General features: G+C 42.3%; 1 protein-coding gene across 2 annotated transcripts in view; it reads left to right on the forward strand.

Moving 5' to 3' along the window:
- Nucleotides 1-22009, forward strand: part of FGGY (FGGY carbohydrate kinase domain containing) — a 464206-nt gene that overhangs the window by 358324 nt on the left and 83873 nt on the right. For both annotated transcript variants that reach the window (XM_030205275.1, XM_030205274.1), the window contains exons 9-11: nt 5229-5336; nt 10331-10392; nt 20628-20775. In XM_030205275.1, coding sequence (XP_030061135.1) covers nt 5229-5336; nt 10331-10392; nt 20628-20775 — 318 coding nt within the window. The remainder of the gene's footprint in view (nt 1-5228; nt 5337-10330; nt 10393-20627; nt 20776-22009) is intronic.

Raw genomic sequence — 22009 nt, forward strand, 5'->3', positions numbered from 1 at the left:
AAAGCAATTATTGACACTAATTGGCAGTAATTAAAATTTACGCACACAACTGAGTAAGCGTGTTCTATAACGTGATGTGCATAAATTCTAAGTCGCATAGTTGAAAGGAGGCATGGCCATATACGTGAAATGGGTGGGTCATGGGCATTTCTAAAATCCATTGTTATAGAATACACCCAGTCCGCGCATAATTTAGGTGTCAGCATTTACACCGTGAAGCGTGGCGTAAATGGCCGTGACTAAATTTAGTCACATCGACAGGCACTCGTATTCTATAAACTGCATGGAACTTTAGGCTTATTCTATAAAGTACACCTAAATTAAAACATACTTCATAGAATACGCTTAGGCTTTTTTCATTTCAGTGTCGATTTTTTTTTAGACGTGATATATAGAATCTATCCCTTAGCGTTCATTTTTTTCTCACTTAAATTTGAGCACCATTTACAGAATCCAGTCCATAATGCCTGAGTGGTCTGTAACAATTTTCAGTGATACTATTCGGATAATGCCGCTGAAAATAATGGATGATCCTGGTCAGCAGGACTCGTCTAGATGGCAGAAGCTGTAATCCAGATAATTGCATTTCAATATCAGGACCTTTAGTTTTAGCACTCCTCTCCATGCTTTAAATGATTCTTCTTTATGTCTTCTGAAAATAAAAAATGATCTGGTATTCAAGATTTCCCTAAATGTAAAAGGTATTTTATGAAAGAAAAGCAGGTTGCTCATGAGAACTAGGAACTTGTATGTAATTCTTACTTCAGATTCCATTCAAATATTCAAAAATTGTATCCAAGTTTGGCTTTTCCTTCTCCTTTCAAGCCTGTTACATAACTGTATCCGCTGAGTTCCCCTAGGATCTGGTATAATATCTCCTTTCTGCCTTCTCAGGGCTGTGACAGAGCTGCTTTCCTTACTCCTTAGGGTAGGAAATACGTTTTAAAATAAGACTGACTTTCCAGCATACGTAATTGCATAGCCTACAACTTCTCACCTTATCCCACTTACATAAGGAGAGAGTTTGTGCCTTTCCTGATAAATAAAAAAATAGCTCTCTCGGTATTCAACTCATGGCAGTCAGTGGTGGTTTTGTTTTGTTTGTTTTTTTTAGATGTCTTGTGGCACTGAATATCTGGCTTGACCAATGCTACTTATCCTGGTACCTGCGATATTCAGACTGGTATCCAGAGAAGTAAATGGATAAAGACAGTCTGTTTGTTGTCGTAACTTTATCCAGTCAGTTACCCAATTAGTGGAACGAATATTGCCGCTAGCCAGGTAAATGCCAGTTCTGTCCAGGCTCCGTCCCAGACTGCCCCTACACTACCCAGAGAGTGCCGAGGTGGCCTGAGCAGATTTTCAGCAGCATTCTCTGAAAATCTCAATATGGACCATTTTCTTTTATTCTTGGCTGATTTTTGAACATGTTTTGCTTCATTTTGGAAATCAACACATATAAAATTTAATGCACATCAAAGACTTTTAATGCATGTGAAACTATTCTGTGCACATCAGTTTGGGAGTTTTATGCGCATAAGGTCAATTTAGAGCACATTCTTTACATGCATAAAATTTTTCAAACTGAAACCACAAACCAAATGCACATCCCTACCCTTCTGGTGCAGCTAAAAATATACAGAAACATTTACAATCTGCAAACTGTTAGCTGAATTACAAAGAGACATTCCAGGGTGTATGTTAAGAGTTGGGGGGGGGGGGGGAGAATAAAACAGCACTCGTATAATTGCATTTTCAAATGTATGAGTACTTCTGTACCCCTGATAGTTGTTCACAGAAATAGCAGGGGCAAATCCACAAGCATATTTGAGGCTACAAGGTATGCAAGTACTAAGATACCTAGCACATAAGTGGTCTGTTTAAAATCACCGCCAAACCTGGTTGAAAACAAAACCTTATAGGACACTCAGTATAAGGTCCTGATGTGTTTCTTTAACTCTCAGCAATGGGCTAACAAGATTGTGCTGATTACCTGTATATCAAATGCCAATTGGAGGAGGATAGGCTAGGGCAATGCTTCTCAGCAGGGGCGTAGCCAGACCTCAAAGTGGTAGGGGGCCAGGGCCCAAAAAGGGGGAGCACATTTTGGCTCACCTCCCCGCCGCTCCCCCCACCCCTGCCAAAACACCACATACCTTGGCTGGTGGGAGGCCCCAACTCTTGCCAGCTGAAGCGTCAAGTTTTCAGGATATCCACAATGAATATGCACAAGAGAAATTTGTATACACGGTGTCCAGAAAAACCAGGATCCCTTACATAGTTTCAAAATACTTTGCAATTATTTAAACATTTACTATGACCTTTGAAAGTACATTAGTCCACCCTTTATTAGCAAACTCCCTTAGCAAACACTTGGTGCCATTTGCCTTATTTTGTCCCAAAAATGTAATCATAAATTTATCTTTATTTGTTTTAAAAACTTATATTCTGCCTAAACCTAGGTGAATGAGAAAAAAACAAAAGCTTGCATAATTCAGAATTACCAATAAAACATAAAACCAACACATACAAGAATCTATCAGCTAGCCAACATCACCTTCCGCACATGTAAATATAGTTTTAAAAACGCTTTCACAAACAGATGTGTTTTCAATAACTTCTTAAACTGGCTAGCACCAGTGCATCATCTTTGCGAAATGCCGTTTTGCTAAAACGGATCTTCATGGTCTGACCAACAAATTTATCTTTTTTACCTTTGTGTTGGAATTCGATTGGTCCTCCACTGTTTTTTTTTCTTTTTCTTGTTGTTTGAGCAATTTTGCAGGGGAAACATCTTCATCATGTTTGCTCACTTCCTGAATGGCATCATTTTGAAAACAGGGATCATTCCGTTTTTATAGCATCTTGCGATAACACTGTCAATAATAATAAAAAATTTAATAATAGGGGTTATTGGAAAATAGTTTTAATAATTGGGGTTATTTGGAAAAATGTCGGGGGGTCCAGTTTTTTTTCCAGACAATGCATGAAAATCTCATGCACATTCATTATGGATATCTCAAAAACCAGACTGGCTGGGTGTTCCGAGGACTGGGTTGAGAAGCGTTGACCTAGGGCATGCATTTTGGTCCTGCCCAGCTATCTACTAATTATGGACATCGGTAGTGCACTGTCTAGCCTTGCTAACTGGGTCTCATCTACACCAGAGGTAGAGATGCTTCTATTAGACGACCACTTCAAGCTGGTCAACAAGCGTGACTATATCTTAGAAAGGCTTTTTTTAATAGAGAAGAAATGCATTTCGCATTACTGGAGGGAGGTTCTTCACCCCACCTTGACAGAATGGCACATTGCTCTTGATAATTTAATGGTGGTGAAAAGAAATATTGGCCAAGCTCATCAAGCCAATGTGCTGGAAGTCCTTTCTGGGGTCTCTATCTGGACTCCCTGCTACATAGGGCAAGAAGCACTTCAATCAGGGATTATGGTAGGTCACGGCTCCTGTGATGCAAGATTGATTCAATGATGGTGGCTTTTGTGGATAGAGGAGGACTTGGTGTTAGGTAAGAGGAAGAGTTAGCGAAGGTTTAGTTATTCTGTGTTAATGAGTATATAGCTTGGTATGTGTAAGGAGCAAGGGGGTAAATTCTATATAGGTCACTAAAAGTTAGGCGCCAAAAACCTGGGCACTAAGCTAGTATTCTATAATGGAACAGTTGCGTACCAAATCTGTTCTAGAATACTAGCATTAGTGCGCATGTACGCATCAAAATGTAGGGACGGCCACTTACACCGTGTCTATGGCTGGTACAAATGCTGGTGCCTAACTTTAGGCTTTGGTTGTAGTGGTTTACAACTGTGTTTGTTACTGTGGCCACGCTTTGAAAAATCGTTAAGAGTTGTTGCAGTTTATTTTCCTGTCGGCACCAATTTTATGGTAGACATCGCGGTTTCTTCAATTGATTCTTTGCTTCTATGAGATTTTGAAAATTGGCATTTATTTATTTATTTATTGCATTTGTATCCCACATTTTCCCACCTATTTGCAGGCTCAATGTGGCTTACAGTGTATCGTTATGGTATTCGCCTTAACAGGTTAGGTACCAGTTTGTATTACAAAGCATGATAAGATTACGCAAACATATATAAGAGGTAAGCAGTTCCACATATAGGTAAAGTGGAGAATTGTTACATTTACAATTCTTAATTATTGTGGTAGGCCTTGTTGAAGAGTAAGGTCTTTAGAGATTTACGAAAGTTGGTTAATTCGTGGATAGTTTTTAGGTGAGGCGGTAGTGCATTCCATTGCTGTGTGCTCAGGTATGATCTGTTGTACTGAATGTTTTGGCTTCTAAGACAGGCGCCTCTGCTCCGAAATGCAGATCTGCGTCGAGTCTACTCAGTTTGTAAACAAATTCCTTTTATACCTCTACCCTAGGGTTGGAATTGAATTTGTCCTAGCCCTATCTATTTTTTATTTTTTTTATTGTGGTTCTTCATGTTGAGGGATCACCTTTCTTCTCTTTTGAGTTGCCTAACTTTAGGCATCATTTATAGTAGTTGGGAGAATATGTTCTATGCGGTGTGTTCATATATTTCTAATGAAATGTAAGAATTACAAGAACTATCGCCACCAATGTTGCCACTCTGGAAGTCTGCTAGAGTGTGTAGAAAGGGAATCGCTGTGTCTTATCATAGGAACTTGACAAGCAACAAAAACAGCCAGGAACTCTGGGTATTTATATACAATTCTATAGCACTGATATACCCATACTGCATTTATAAGAAAGATGGTTTAAATGAATATGTTGTGCCCACGGGAGCCAGGCCAGCTAAGTGCCGCAATTGGCGCTGAATCCGGATATTCAGTGCCAGGCCGTTTCCAGTGACTGGCATTGGATATCCGGTTTTTTGTGGTCAGCTTAAACTTAACCGGCCAAGATAATATTCAGCAGCAAAAGATAGGACTTCTATTTATGCGGACCGATTTGGCCACTAAGCTTAGCCGGCAAAGCACTGAATATTTGCAGCTAGGCAGTCATATCGCGTGATATAGCTGGTTAGCCGCTATGCACTAAGCGCTTATATTCAGCGGAGATAACCAGCTATCTCGAGCTGAATATTAGTGCTTAGCCAGCTAGGTGCTATTTAACCAGCCAAGAGCCATTCCTGGCCGGTTAAGTAGTGCTGAATACTGGGGTCTCTCTCTCTCTCTTTCTCTCTCTTTCTCTGTGCTAGCTGAAATTAATCCTCTGTTGCATTTCCAGATAAGTGAGAACCCTATCTATGTTCCGGGTGTATGGGGGCCCTACTGTTCAGCGATGGTTCCTGGATTCTGGCTGAACGAAGGAGGCCAAAGTGCTACTGGAAAACTGGTGAGTGTCCAGGAGGCAATTCTGAAACTAACCACTGGCTTTGCAGTACAAGGGGAGATTTTATTTATTGCATTTGTAGCCCACATTTTCCCACCTATTTGCAGGCTCAGTGTGGCTTACAGAGGTCTGTTATGGCATTGCCATTCCAGGGTGTCAGATACATTTGGTGATGCAAAGAGATTAGGATGGAAAGAAGTATTAAGAAAATAGGTATAGAGAGATGACTTTCGGATTAGAGTGGATTGGTGAGGGGGTATAGTTAAGCTATGGGTCCTCTTTGTAGGCCTTATTGAAGAGGTACGTCTTCAGCGATTTACGAAAGTTGGATATTTCTTCGATTGTTTTCAGGTTAGCTGGTAGTGCGTTCCATAACTGCGTACTCATGTAGGAGAAGGAGGTCACAGGCCTGCAAGCTACTTTTCAAAGGGAAAGTGGATTGCAGGTACTTTGTATGCATACTGTCCCTTCTCTGAAGGAAGCCCCACCCCTTTTTCCCATGGATAAAAAAGTAAGTGTGCTGTTCAGAGCACACTGAGAGGCAAGACAATTTTCAAAGACACTTTTTTAAAAAATTGACAACCCTGTGTTTGCCAGATTTTCTGAGTCAGTTTTGTGGTTCTATAGCACTGATACTAAGGCAAACTGAATAGCTTTACTCATCAAAGTCTTTTCTGTTGAATAATAAAACCCATCAAAGCAGGTATGTACTAGTCCAGTGGTTCCCAATCCTGTTGTGGAGGCTCCCCAGCCAATGCTGCCCTTCTCTCCCTTGATAGCACTCTCTCACAGTGTCAGACCCACCTTAAAACTTAGTCCTGCCCAGGGGGGAAGTGACACAGGAGGGGAGGAGGAGCCAGGAGGGCATAGTCCAGGAAGTATACAAGCTAAGGCCATAGCTCAGTGTTGCCAGGTGGGCGGTTTTCCGTGACCCGCCGCGGGAAATTTGTGCCCGCGGCGGGTCGCGGTTTTTTGGGCTTGTTTTGGGGTCTTTCGGCGGTTTTTTAAGTGGTTTTTTGGGGCGTGGGGGGCGGGGCTAGTGGCGTTTTGGGCGGGGTTGATGACAGCGGGGGTGGGGTATCAGGGGCGGGGTTTGACTTTGGGCTGGTTTTGGGCTGGTTTGGGTGGGGAAAAAATTTTCCACCTGGCAACCCTGCCATAGCTAGATTAAGGAAGCCCAGAGGGAAGCAACAACACCCCAGAGCATGCGCCTCCATTAGCTATGTGTGAACTGCTACTGTCAGATAGGCCAAGCTCCACTTGGAACCTTGCACATTTTCTATTTTTGACCTGAGTAATTTATAGAGAACACTGGTAACTTTGGACCCCTGACCTAATAGCTTTAATGTTATTTTCCTTCCCTGCAACCGCTGTGTGGCTCTGTCTTACCTGGGCTCTGGGCCTGCCCTCATTCATGTTACCACACAATCTTAAAAACATACTCTAGATATGTAACTAAATCAAATAGCATCATAAGACCATGATACACAATTCATAGAAACAATCAAACATAAAACTAAACAACAAATACACAAAAATACAAAAACAACATAAAACATATACAAAACAAGAACATTATGGTCCAAATTCATTAACCACCAGCTTTAATGAAAAACTTGTTTAAAGAAAAATACACTCATCGTGAAACTCCACTAGTAAAGAGTTCCAAAGCGTGGGCCCAGCCATCAAGAAAGCCTAGTTATGTGTTTCCACTAAATAAGCTACTATGGAAGGGATTACTGTCAATTTTTTCCTTGAATATCATAACAGAAGACCTGTGACATAAGGCTTTAACGTCTCCTTGACAGAAACTGGATTATCCCTTGTGTAAACCTGCTCTCTTCAGTCCGGGCACCAGCTAGCTCATCGCAGGACAGGGGCACTCAAGACCAGGACCATAAAAAAAATCACAAAACCAGAGAGTTATGCAGACATAATCAATTTTACTGAATATTCTGCAACAGGCAGTTTCAAAAAAATCTTCTTTGAAACAGTCAGTTTATAATCCAACTTGATAGCAGATGCAAACTGTAAATCCAGAGCCAAGCTTAGGGATATGGTGTATCTTCTTAAACGCAGTTTATAATCCTACGGTATGTACAAATTACAGCTCCTCCTGCCCATACACATCCCTTCTAAGTGAAACAACCGAAGGCTGTGCCTGCAGCACTTGTGCAACAAGCAGATCTTCCTTTGGACCAGACCTTCCTTTCTGTCCACGTTCCTCTCCAAAGGAGTATCTCTGCGGCATGGGCGTAGACTGCCCCCCCCCCCCAAATGACGAGCGACTTACCCGACGTCGCTTCAGCGAACTGGCAGGCAGGGCACCACTGAGTAAAAGCAACAAGCAGGCACGCTCGTCTCTGTCCGCTTCCCTGCCCTCTCAGCGTCCCGCCCATAAGGAAATGACCTCAGAGGAAGGCGGGACACAGACTCAGACAGGGCAGGGAAGCGGACGGAGACGAGCGTGCCTGCTTGCTGCTTTTACAACCTCCGCTCCCTCGCTCGCCGACCCGCCTGTTCGCCGCTGGGAAATGCTGGCTCCTCGCTCCTGTCTAGTCCACTGGAAGGTAGGAAGATTTTGGTAAATCTCTGCTTCCACTCCCCCAAGCAGCCGTCGCCGTTCACTCAAACCTGTGAGCTGCTGCATCCACGTGTTCTTTATGGGAGACAGATGCTGGGAAGGGGGAGGGGGGAGACGCTGGATAGAATGGGGAAGGGGATAGATAGAAACATATTAGCATATTCATTTGCATCTATATATGCAAATGAATATGCTCCGCCCCATCCTTTGCCCCCCCAAATGAAACAGTCAAACTACGCCCATGCTCTGCGGGCTACCACCTTTGGCTCCAAACAGCTCTTCAGCATTCCTGCTCCCAGGCTGGGATCCCCTACTTCCCACCTGGAGCGCACCTCCTTCTCACGGTGAATGCTGGAACTTGCAGAAACCAGCCTTAGTTTCTTGAACCCATCCAGGAGTCCCCTTCTCCTCCAATGTCCCCGCGAGGGTACAGGCAACCAAAGACCTCGTTCATTCCCCATCAGCATTATTTATTAACTCTTAACTCCTCCTCTACTGTCGCTCAACAGCTTACCCAGGAACCCACCCCCTTGGGTTGGATCCTGTATCACCCACAACCTAGAACCGTCCCCTCAGTAACTCTGGAGAGTTCTCTCGTGATCTTTAGTAATCCACATTGTAATAGGGGATTACACTTGTAAGGCGTGAGGCACCAAATCCACTATTTTAAATTTGATTCTTCAGCCCAGCGCAGCCAATACAACACCTGCAACTTAAGAGAAATATGCTTCTTGATGTTATAAGAACATTTCCGCCATAGTTTAAATCAACAGGAAAATATGAAGCAATATGTTTGATGCCCCTACATAAACAGCATTAAAATAATCTATATTAGATAAAACTAGAGCTTGCAAAACTCATCCGGAGGAATAAATCCCACATTATCGGCAGGTAAAAAAAAAAAAAAGCTATCTCAGCTACTGCCCTGATTTTCCTTTTCATTATCAGCCTAGTGTCCAACATTATGTCTACATTCTGGACCTCAAACAACAAAAGAATATGTACACTCACCCAGGAAGAACTTTAGGGGCTCTTTTTATAAGCCATGAAATGGCCTACGTGCACCCAACGCATGTCTCACTGGTCTTCCACTCAGCTATCTCTCTCAGTCTGTCCAAAATTCTGCAGCATGACTTATTTTCCGCCAAAATCGTTATACCCACACTAGCCCACTCCTCGTCACTTCACTGGCTCCCTGTCCGCTTCCGCATACAGTTCAAACTTCTCTTACTGACCTTTAAATGCATCCATTCTGCAGCCCCCCCATTACCTCTCCACTCTCATCTCTCCCTACATTCCTCCCCGTGAACTCCGCTCACTGGACAAATCTCTCTTGTCGTCCCCCTTCTCCTCCACCGCTAACTCCAGACTTCGTCCCTTTTCCCTCGCGGCACCTTAAGCCTGGAATAGACTTCCTGAGCCTCTACGTCTAGCTCCACCTCTACCTGTTTTCAAATGTATGCTGAAAACCCACCTTTTCACCACTGCTTTTGGCTCCTAGCCACTACTCAATTACCTCCCCTTGTTCCTTCTCACCCAGTACTTCCCTTGCCCTTAATTGTCTTGTCTGTCTGTCTATTATTTTTAGATTGTAAGCTCTATTGAGCAGGGACTGTCTCTCTATGTCTGGTAGCGCTATTCAAATGTTAATAATAATAATAATAATAATAATAATGTCAATTTGCAGTTACCACCCGGCTACCATGTGGACCATGTGGTAATTTCATTTTTGACGCGCATCCGCTATGTGTGCCAGAAAATATATTTTATTTTCTGGCACGCAGCGAAAATCGGGCAGTACCTCTGGCTTGACGTGCTTAGGCGATTACCGCATGGTTAATGCGAGAGACCTTACCGCTAAGTCAATGTCTGGCGGTAACGTCTCAGACCCAAAATGGATGCGTGCCAATTTTTATTTTGCTGTATGTCTGTTTTCAGCCCCCCCCCCCCAAAGGTCTTTTTTGCGGGTGCGCTGAAAAATGGATCTGTGCGCATCCAATACACGCGTCTATACCAGCACAAACCATTTTTCAGCGCACCTTAGTAAAAGGACCCCTTTGTTTCTGGATGGACCATGCAGGTCTTTTTCTGCCGTCATCTACTATGTTACTATGTTTCTATAGTCTGAAAGTCTGGCATATTTTATAAAGACTTGCAGAAAGCGACTGTCTGAAGAAGGGAGGGATACCAGAAGCACCTGGGAATAACTTTGCATTTATCCAAATAATCCATGCAACACCCTTCCCTTGTTTTTAAGTACATGCTAAGAAGCCTGCGCCATAGAATTACAAGTCTTCCGGTAAACTGATTAATATCATGGTATAGATAATCTGCAATGCTGAACAAATTACAGGAAAACAAATATTTACATTCATTTGGTTTCACACAGTTGTTATTTTTTCCTCTTTTGCAGATAGAACATGTAGTCTACGGACACGCTGCCTACCCAGAATTACAATCAAAAGCCAGAGCAAGGTCGACCGCTTATTTATATTTTAAAAACGAGCGCAAGGGAAATTATTTACTTATTTTATACGCTGTTAATGCATTCTCAGGCTGGTGAATTTGTAGTTCAACTTAGAAAATGGAAGCGATCAGTCAGGTTAGCTGGGAACCCAATGACCTTTGTCTTAACTGATTGGAAGCATTTGTAAAGACTTGGATAATACATATAGAGAAGGGATCAAAAGCACAGAAGACAAAAGATTATTTTTTCTGGTTGTATTTCTAAAATATTTACCCTGAGGTTAGACTAGTAACCTCAAAAGCTAAGTAATAGCACTGACTGACTGCTTTTCACATCAAAAACGACTTTGAATTAAGCTGCTTGGACAGCTTGACTGGTAGCATAATGTATTTCTTCATGGGATCTGAGTTTAGAAGCAACCCTAGACCTACCTAGGAAAGTCTAAAAAGACAAGCCTTTGTCTCTAGAAGAGAGGATTAGCTTGTACCTTGTTATGGACTACCTCAATGTGCTGCTTTTGATTGTAGCTTTAAAAAAAGAGAGGGGAGGAAATATGTCACTACAAGACCTTATTTTAGTGAGGAAAAAAATGTGAACCATAAAGGAAAGCCAACCCAAGGTCAGTAGGTGCAAAGTCAACTCAAAGATTTCAAAACTGAATCTCCACATACACTTTAGCTTCCATGCCTTAACTCCATCCCTAACTCTTTTCCCCAGGGCTAAAAGCACGTACACTGTTTGGCTCATTTTTGAAAGAGAAAAACATCCGAAAAGTGTCATAAAACAACATTTGGACAAATTCCTTCTCAAAATATCCAAATCGGTATTTTCAATACCTATTTTGCAGCCATTTATCTATGCAATTCATCTACAAATCACAAGGGGGCATATTGGGGTATTGGGGGTGCTTCAGGGGCAGGATTAGGGTGAGCTTAGGGTGTTCCTATCATTAAGACATGTTGCGTTACCATTAATTTGTACTATTTTAGCATAGGTCCCGTTTTATGCAATGACCTCAGTTCAAAAAATGTCCCTGTCAGCCTTTACATCTGCTCCAAAGCACATATAACTGTCAGCTAACTGCTTGTTTGAACCTGGTGTAATTGAATTGGGGGGAGGGGGAGAGAGATTATGCTCTTCTCTCTGGTATTCAAAACTTCCTCAAATAGCAAAAAAAAAAAAAGGCATTTGGTAGCTCAATTACATGTCTACCTGGCAGCAATTACATGTACAAAGCCCCAGATGCTGCCGCTCTTTTTCAAATTGTGTTATTTTATAAAGTAGCAATTCCCTCTGTACATATTGCCAAATACGTGTATTTTTCCTGTGGCTTTAAATGTATTTTACAAAAGGCTTCATGTTCAGCAAGCCTCGTACAAAATACCCTGTAAATTGTGAACATCCCAACTTGTACGTCCCTTTTGTGACCTACAGTGCAGAGAAAAGTGTGATCGTCCAGAGATAGAATCACAATGTGGAGCCAAATTGTAGAGGAAGCAGTTTTCATTCAAAGACCAGATACTGCCCGTGTTTCGGCGAATGTCTGCATCAGGGTCGGTAAAAGTAAACATAGAACATAAGCCTCTTGAAATCTTCACTGCAAAAAGCAGCAGACACAAACAGTGCCTCAGAAGAGATTTCTGCTGCTTTTAAACTGATTACCTCTGGGCAATCTTATAAGAACTTACCTGAGCATGTAAAATGCTCTTCTACATCAAGTCACTTATAGATTATCCCCATCAATGGCACAAGAAAAACGTTATAGGCCATACACCCCCATATTTGCCACAAGAAAATATTAGCAGGCCATGAACACCTTCAAATGAGCATAACAGCAATATGTAATTCGGAAAATCTCCCTGAATATATATATATATATATATATATATATATATATATATACACACACACACACAGTGTTGTTTTTCTAGCAAAAAAGGTGCCGGTACTCAAATGCTAGGCCACCCTTCAGGAGTGGGGTAATTACGGAGGGACCCACCCCATAAGAGCCAGGCCACCTGCAACCAGTCATAGAATCTATGACAAGACAGAATTGGTGTGTAGAGCCTGAGCTCTTTCATTAAAACTTGGGTTCCATGGGTCAATTTTAGCAAACAATGGAAAAGGTGCCGGTACTCAGTACCCCCTCAAAAAAAGCCCTGTATATATATATATGAAAAATATGTACAAGGATGTTTCTAGCACACTTCTATGTTATAATAGCAATATAGCACTATGAGACATGTCATCATGTCTTACAGTTACTGTGTAGTCAGGCTACTAAAATCTCACGACCCTTCAGCCTTCCCGTGTCAAGGATATCTGAGGCATGTTGCTGTAGGCCAACGATACGTTCCTTCTCTTATTTTCTGAAATGTGAGAACATTACAAGAAAATATGCAAACTGCCCACAATGCTGAATCAAATCAGTGAAGCCCAGAGATTTACTTAGTATGCTTCTTCTCAGACTGAATATTTTGTGTTGTACTAATAATTTGTTTTTCCTGAAGCCCACACAGTGAACACAACTGTATAGACTAGTGTTTGGTAAACAGGATAATTAGGTTTTATGATGTTAATTTTTTCCGTGGAATTTGCATACTGCATCTAAAACAACAGACGTCTAATACACTGGTTATTTTTAGTATTAAATGTAGTAAACAGGCTTCTGAGAGATGTGGTCATAGGGAGACTGAAAGGAGAATAACTTTGGAAAAGAGTCTTTTTTTTGTATTTAAAATCACAAGTTTTTCCAAGAGAGCATAAAGTTTAAAATTATGGGAATAACAATGTGAATTAGTTATTTTAATGGCTTCCAAGTGTATTTCAGTTTGAATGATATATCCTGATAACATCCACATGGTAGGGTATAATTTAAAAAACATGTAGCTGAATTGTAGAATTGAAAACACAAATATACAGCTGCTTGGAGTTCAGAGGTCACAGCGGTAAGCATGTGCCAACTTCCCTTAGGGATCTCATTAGTGCACGACAGAATATACATGCAAAGGCTAAATGAATATCACTGTTTGGACCTAAATGAGACAGTGACTAATCAACTGTAATTAAGACTATTTAGTCTTATTGGCCCAGATGCTTAATGTTAAATGCCTTTCTTGGAGATTCTTTGAGAGATATGCCATAATGATTCATAAATCTGATCTCTATTATATATGGTTGGATTGGAGATTAAGACTAAGTATTATGTCAGGAATTGTACTGCATTGAAGTGGCATGACTATTACTAAAAGACATATTATAAAAACATTAAGCATTGTTAACTAGCAGGCACAGTGCCATGAAATATGTGAAACAATGTTTGGGAAAATTCAGAAATCGCATTAAATAGGCTGGCTGGATTGCTGAAGGCCTAGGTTTGTATCTAGAGTTTTTGCTCTTCCCACTGAGGATGCATTAGAGACAGTGTTCACAGCCTCTATGGGAGGAGATTCAGTTATCACATAACAGTGACATCTAGAGGCCAGACTCAGGATGCATTCGTGCATGCCTGGGTCTGTGGTTTCCTACTGAGGACTTGGCAATGACTAGGTTAGATGGTAGGGAACTAGGGTGAGGGTTAAAAACAGGAGCTCTTCTTGTTCAGACTGAGTTGAAATTACAAAGGAAGAGGAAACAGCTGAGCAGCAAAAAGTAATGGCCTGATATTCAAATTAAGTTTTACGTTCACTGGGGGCAGTTGAATGTATAGCTTCATTATCCATGGATTTTCCGTTCTTTTATAAAACTTCTGATGTTAGGTTTTAACCAATAAAACAATAAAAAACCACAGATGCAAAAACAAAAGAGTTTGTTGGATACATACTGGAACAATACCACCGTGACAGCTTTGAAGGAAATGGTTTTTCTTACCATGCTAATGATGATGTAGTAGAACCTAAGAGTAGCCATATTGGGTCAGACCAATGGTCCATCTTGCCCAGTATCCTGTTTTCCAAACAGTGGCCAAGCCAGGTCACAAGTACCTGGCAGAAACCCAAATCGTGGTAACACGCCATACTACAAATCCCAGGGCAAGCAGTTGCTTCCCATGTCTGTCTCAATAGCAGACTATGGACTTTTCCTCCAGGAATTTGTCCAAACTGTTTTTAAACCCAGAGACACTAACCGCTGTTACCACCTCCTCCGGCAAAGAGTTCCAGATCTTAACTATTCGTTGAGTGAAAAAATATTTCCTCCTATTTGTTTTAAAAGTATTTCCATGTAACTTCCTCGAGTGTCCCCTAGTCTCTGTACTTTTACAAAAATTGATTTACTTCTACTTGTTCTACACCACTCAGCATTTTGTAGACCTCATTCATATCTCCCCTCATCCGTCTTTTTTCCAAGCTGAAGAGCCCTAATCTCTTTAGCCTTTCCTCATAAGAGAAGAGTTCCATCCCCTTTATCATTCAATCGCTCTTCTTTGAACCTTTTCTAATTCCTCTATATCTTTTTTGAGATATGGTGATCAGAATTGACTAGTAGATTTTGTTCGTCTTGTTAAATGGTAGATTATCAGCACAATATACAAAGGAGATTATACATTTACCCCAGATTCTATAAATGGCGACTAAAGTTGAGTGCAAATCAGTGCGTGTAGCCAATTCACGTGTGTAATTTATTTGCCTAAAAAGCAAATCAGCCCCAATAATAGGCTGCTAAGCAATTATTGGCATTAATTGGCCTTAATTAGTATTTATGCGCAGATCGTATTCTATAATGATCCACATGGAAATCCCAACGTGTACATTTTGGGGGCGTTCCAAAAACTTACACACTTAAATACAGAATTCATTTGAACCATGCCTAATTTAGGTGCCAACATTTAAACCTGCTTTTAGCAGATATAATTGCTGGTGCCTAAAGTTAGGCTCGATTTAAGTACATAAGTAATGCCACACTGGGAAAAGACCAAGGGTCCATCAAGCCCAGCATCTTGTCCCCGACAGCGGCCAATCCAGGCCAAGGGCACCTGGCAAGCTTCCCAAACGTACAAACATTCTATACATGTTATTCCTGGAATTGTGGATTTTTCCCAAGTCCATTTAGTAGTGGTTTATGGACTTGTCCTTTAGGAAACCGTCTAACCCCTTTTTAAACTGCCAAGCTAACCGCCTTCACCACGTTCTCTGGCAACGAATTCCAGAGTTTAATTACGTGTTGGATGAAGAAAACCTTTCTCCGATTTGTTTTAAATTTACTACACTGTAGGTTCATCGCATGCCCCCTGGTCCTAGTATTTTTGGAAAGCGTGATTTATGCCCTAAGCGCTATTCTATGAAGGCAGTGTACCCTTTATAGAATACTGCTTGGTGCGTAAAGTTTTCAGTGCCAATTTTTAGGCGCCACTTATAGAATTTACCACTTAGGGGGCAATTCTACAGCGAACACCTCCATATAGGTGCCCTGAGGACCCATCATAGGAGCCCATTCTGCAGAGTTATTTATGTATTACCATATTTTGATTATTGTAACTTGTTACTTGTGGGGCTCCCAGTTTATATGCTGAAGTCGCTACAGGTTACGCAGAATTCTGCAGTTCGTATGATTGCACAAATCTTACACAATGAGCATGTTTCCCCGGTTTTAGTTTCTTTACATTAGTTGCCCACTGAGAAAAGGATTTCTTTTAAAATTTTAACTTTAGTTTTTAAGAGTTTGAGGAATGATGCATGTCCTCTACTCCGACGTTGTGTAAACCAGTTAGAACTCTTAGGTCTGCCAATAAATTGTTTCTGGAAGTTCCTAGCTTTCTTTCTGTTAGCTTGCTAGGTCTTTGATCATCTATTTTTGAAGTGTTGAGGCCCACTCTGTGGAATGTTTTACCTATTGATTTGCATAAATTGGAATCTTATCTTATTTTTAGAAAGCAGCGCAAGGTTTTTTTTTTTTAATTTCAAGAGGCATTTGGGTAAGCCAGTTTGTTATCTGTGATATTTGTATTAAGAGATATTATGAGCTCTCACTTGTCATTGTCTTTTGTTAGTATCAGATATTTTGATTATGTATGTAATATTGTAATCCGCTGGGAACTGTGGACTATGCTGAATATACGGGGTCCTTTCACCAAGCTGCGGAAAAAACGGCCTGTTCTAGCGGCAGGTGCCATTTTTCCTGCTTGCCAGGGCCCTTTTTACCCAGTGGGTAAAAAGCCCCCAGCACGCATGGTCATGCGGTGAGAGTACTCTTACTGCATGGCCATGCGGAAGGGAGCCCTTACTGCTATCCATTGAGGTGGCAATAAGGGCTCCCGCACTAATTGCCCGATTACTGCCGGGTTATCGCTGCACAAGCCATTTCCGGGGGTTTTCTTTTGGGGGGGGGTTCTTATTGATGAAGGCTGGGGAAGGGAGGGATGGGGCCTTGCTGCGGGGGGCGGGAGGGGGCTCCGTTTTCTTTTTAAACTATGCGGGTGCCAGCAATATTCAGTGCCGGCACCTGCATAGCTAAACAGCCTTATTTAGGACAGCTTTGAGCTGCTCCAAGTGCCGCCCCTGACCTGCATATTTTTAGTTTGGGCCAGTGGGGATATTTAGTGGCATTCTCCGGTTAAGTGCCGACTGAATATCCCCACTTAGGTAGTGGGAAGTGATTAAACAGGCAGGAGAGACCCCTGCCTACTTAAATCTGTCACGGCTTAGCCTGGCTGGAACAGGATTCTGGAACAGACTTGGCTTGGCTGGAACAGGATACTGGAACACGCCAGGCTTGACAGGAAACAGGAACAGAACTAGCTCAAACACAGAGCAGGGGCAGAACCTGGCTATGCCATACAAAAGTCAAGGATAAGGGAAGCCACTCATGAGGGAACAGTCTAAGCTGTACCATACAGCACTCAAGGGAAAAAGAGAGCCAAGTATAGGAATACACTCTGGGCTGTACCTTACAGCATTCAGGGAAAAGGGGAAGCCACTCATAGGAACACTCTAGGCTGTACCTTACATCACTCAGGGAAAAGGGAAAGCCAACTATAGGAATACACTCTAGGCTGTACCTTACAGCACTCAGGGAAAAGGGGAAGAAAAACCACCTACAAGAATGCACAAGGCTGTGCCACAGAATCAAATAACAGACACTAGAAACAAAGGGAAAATCAAGGAAATAGGGAAAGCTGCCTCTACATACACATCAGAAAGAAGCAGGGCTTACACTGCAGTCAAAGGTATACTCAGCCAGTACACACAGCCAGGTAAGGAAGGAAAAGGCAGGCAGAGACAGAGTACACCCAGCTGCATGGGAGCAAGGTAATCAGGGAAGCAGCTAGGCGGTGGAAACAAAGTAATCAAGAAATGCAGCTGGGCTGGCAACAACCAGCTCTCTGAACAGTGAAAGGTAACAAGGAAACAAAACAGGTTTAAGCTAGACAGTCTAGAAGCACGAAAGGAGTCTATTCAGGTTCAGACCAGAACCACACACAAAACAGGACTTTGCTTGAGGAGCAAAGTTAATAGACAAGTAATCCATACAGGTTTAAACCAGAACAACACACACAGAGAAACAGAAGAGGGCTTTGGTTGAGAGCAAACCAAAACCACTCACATAGGGCTCAGGGCTGTGCCCAAAGGCACAGATTAACAAGAAGACCAGTTCCCTCAGAATCAAACAAGAGAAAAGGAAAATAGATCTGTTGCAAAGGCAAGGTAGGAAAGCTCCCTGGGTCCTTATAAAGGAGTAGGCTGATGATGTCACAAGTAGGAAATGAAGCAGAAGCAGGGAGACCAAAGAGAGGCTTGGCTAACAGGATGAACAACAACAGGAAAAAAGGCAGACTGGAGAGGTCACAGAGCTAGATACAGAGAAACAGTAGGTCTGAACATAAGGGCACGGCCACAACCGTGACAAAATCGCTTTCAATATTGGTCCATATGTTTTCACTCTATTTAGCTGTCTTTTTTTCCTAATATCTAAACTTTCTTTTGTCACATCTTCAATTTGCACCACTAAGATATTTGTGGTTTTCATCCAGCTCATGCACACAAAAAAGAAGTAACCTTGTCAGAAATCATATTTATTTAGAGTAGCATAGGTTAGGAGCATAGTGGAATGGATCTTTGCAAGGAAGGGTTATAGTCCATGGAATTCTGTCTTACCATAAACCCCAGTCCCAGTGCTTCACCTCTACCTCCCTCTAGATGACATCCTATGGCAAATGCGTTTACTACCCCTTGTTTCACACATCTCACAATTCTAGCTCATGATTTTTGCTCTGCTTTGCTGAACTGGTACGGTAGAGACTCTGATTTGGGTATTCATTATTCACTTACTGTTGTAACATTGCTGCCCAATGTCACATGTTAGGTGGGGGAGCTGCTTACTTCTTAACGAACTGCTCCCATCCTCTATCTGGTGAGTTGGGAAAATCCAAACCTGTTGGAAGTGCAAAATGTCATTCTTTTGATTTAGCCACAAAAACTAGCAAATCCCCCAAAAAAGTTTTATTGAAAAAAACCCTGTTAATTTTCCAATACACACTTCTCAATGCTATAAGACACAAGTGTCCAATGTAAACAGGCAAACTAAATTAAAATGATTGTAAATAGAGGGAGATCATCAGTTCAATCCCTTAATTTGATTTATATATTAAGGATGTCCCCGTTTCTCTCAAACGCTACGATGGTGGCAAAAGAGATTCACAGGGAATAGCTGCCGCCATTGGTCGCCTCTGTTATAGTCCCAAACTGTGATGACTCTTTGTAACTTATGCCAAAAAATACAAATGACATTGGTGCCCAACAGAAATTATATATGAGAGAAAGAACTTATCTCAAAAGTCCAAGGGTGTGCAACCATTTACTACGTCCAACTAGGTGAACTCAATACTAGAATGCATGTAAGTCTGACAAGGCCCTGTTTTATCACAGTGTCATGGGTCAACAACTGTAGTCCATGCTGGCAGGTCATGGTGCTTTCTGAATAACCATACTGTGAACCACTAGGCAGTCTAGTTGTCAAAATCATGGCCATACCAAGTCCACTGTTCCCTCTAAGCTGAGCAGGAGTCCTCCACCTACAGTCCTGCCATTGGGGGGTGCTGTTTCACTTTCACATTTTCAATAGTGAGGGACAGGCAAGCTCTGCAGACCTCCAGGGAACCTGCCTGTTCCTAGCAATTGAAATCACAATATTGAAGCACTGCAATGTAGTTGGAGGACTCCTGCTCAGCTTAGACGGAACAGTAGCCAGGTCCAAATTCAGTTCAAGCCACGTTACAGACATGAAAATTCTGGGCTGTCTCAATCATACAGAAAAGTGGAAATAAGAGTTGAGTTGACTTTGAGGCATGGCACAGATGCTCAAATTTAATTTAGGAGGCACAGAGAGAGAAAGAGAGACATCTGGAGGCTTGGTTTGGAGAGAGCTGAAATCTAAACTGCAGTCCATCAGTAGTTTGAGGCCAGTGTGCCCTCTAGGCTGTGCAGGAATCCTCCATCTACATTCTTGCCAGTGGGGGGGGGGGGGGGTGCTGTTTCAGTATCACATGTTCAATAGCAAGGGACAGGCAAGCTTGGCCCTAGCGTTTAACAACATAATATTGAAGCACCAGCTCCTGCACACTTTGGGCTTGGGACCCCTTCCAAACAACAGTACCCTGAATGGCTGGCAGGAATGGCCAAGCTCCGCTGCCCAAATTTCTTCTGTTATGAGGAAGTTGGCGGGGTGTTTTCTAGTTGCCAATGCCAGCACTCCTTGCACATGCTCAGTTTGCACATAAGAACTGAGCCTGCATAAGGAGTATCAGTGTCAGCAGCTGGAAAGCATGCTGCCAACGTCTTTGCACCAGGGAGATTTGTTTTGCAGAGCTCTTCAGCTAGTGGGGCATAAGCATCCTCACCAGCAAAGGCAAAAGTTTTAATGTGGGGAGGAGGGAAGAGGAGCATAAAGGAATGAGTGGCCCCCAGTTCACCCCAGGGTCCTCCACCCCCCCCCCAAAAAAAAAAATCGGCTTCTGGATATGCTTCGGCTTCCACTGTCAAGGAATGTGGATGGAGGACTTCTGCACCGCATAGAGGGAACCATGCTTGGGGCTCATGTTTTATTGCATCTTCCTCTACCAGTTGCCTTTGCAATATAAAATGTCTGTGCTGCCAATGAACTCTTTCTTTTTCTTAACATGGGGTAGGAGGATGTAGAGTGCAGGCAAGCAGACTGCTAGTGGATTGTTTTCTTTCAATTGACTTAGAGGTATACATGTTTGACTTTCACCGAATAAATCCTTTTCTTTTTTAATTTATTTTCCTTCTAGTGGCCAAAGTATATATACTTACTTGAACAGTCACCTGGATCAGATTAAGAAGTCTTTGCCTTTGGGTTTCCTTACTGTTGATTTACATGTTTGGCCTGATTTCCATGGAAACAGATCCCCTTTGGCAGATCTGACACTCAAGGGCATGGTAAGAAACAGTACATCACTTCAGTTATCTGCTGAGCAGATGAATAGGTGGTTTAGATAAGGTATTTTATTTCAGATAGTACCTTCTGTACAAGGGTGGCTGAAAGCAACCTGCTACCTGAGGCAAAGGAGGAGATAGTGCCCCCTAGGGACAGGGAAGTCTTCCTCAGAGCTCTACTCGGAGAAAAGGGCGATTGTTTGGATATATGTGTGTGTGGGAACTGAGGTGTGTCAAGGAGATGCAGATTAATGTCTGGGATGGACTCTGTATGTATGTGTGGGAGGGAGGGACAATGGGTACGAGTAAGGTGTGCAGGGGGGTATCTGGAACTGTAATGCTTCATGGATATGTCTGCTATGGGTGAGTTGTCTAAGGTGAGGGGAAAATGGTTGAGTGTTTGTTGGGAGTGCAGTGGGAGTGTGTATATGTGTGAGTAGAGGGGTGTCATTTGTAGGTGGAGTGTCAAGGGCAACAGTGCAGCAAGGGTGTCTGAGGTAAGGTAGATGTGTTTGTCACAAAACGCCTAACCACCAGCCTGGGGTTACCCCACGGCCACTTGGAGGGTCTATCCCCAGCACAGTTCAGGTCCGCCTGCACCTGCCACTTGTGCTCTACATTAGCACCCTCTTCCCACTGACTGGGTCACAACCGCCTCTCCTGTTCTCCAGTTATCCCCAGTGATTTCTAGTTTACTGGAGCCACACTCCCAGTGGTCCCGCAGTTCCCAGAAATTACTCACAGACCCAAAACACAAACCACCAGGATTCTTTATCAGTCCAGACAAACAGGGCGAACAACAATTATGTTTATTCTCTTAAAAATATTGAACAGTGGAACAAAATAGGGCAAATAGCAAACAATAATAGGTAACTGAAATATGAATCAATTATAATATTAACTATACTTCTATATACTGTCTAAACAGTACCTGGGAAGGTGAGGACATATAATTCACCAAACCTCAGCAAAGAGATCTGTCTCTCTTTCCTCCCAGACTGAAGCAACAGCCAGTACTATTGAGTAATCTTTCAAACTCTAGGCCAATCAGATCCCAATCAACAAGATTTCAAATATATGCTTCGTCTTGCTTCCTTTGTGTCAAACTAAAGAAAAAACACTCAGTTCTCTGTAACATCTTTACAGCAAAGAAACACCACCTACTGGCTAAATAGGAGAAATACACTTCAGAACATAATCAATGCAGGAAAATATCCAATACATTTTACAGGCGTAA

Source organism: Microcaecilia unicolor, chromosome 6, assembly GCF_901765095.1.
Source record: "Microcaecilia unicolor chromosome 6, aMicUni1.1, whole genome shotgun sequence".
NCBI classification, from domain to species: Eukaryota; Metazoa; Chordata; class Amphibia; order Gymnophiona; family Siphonopidae; genus Microcaecilia; species Microcaecilia unicolor.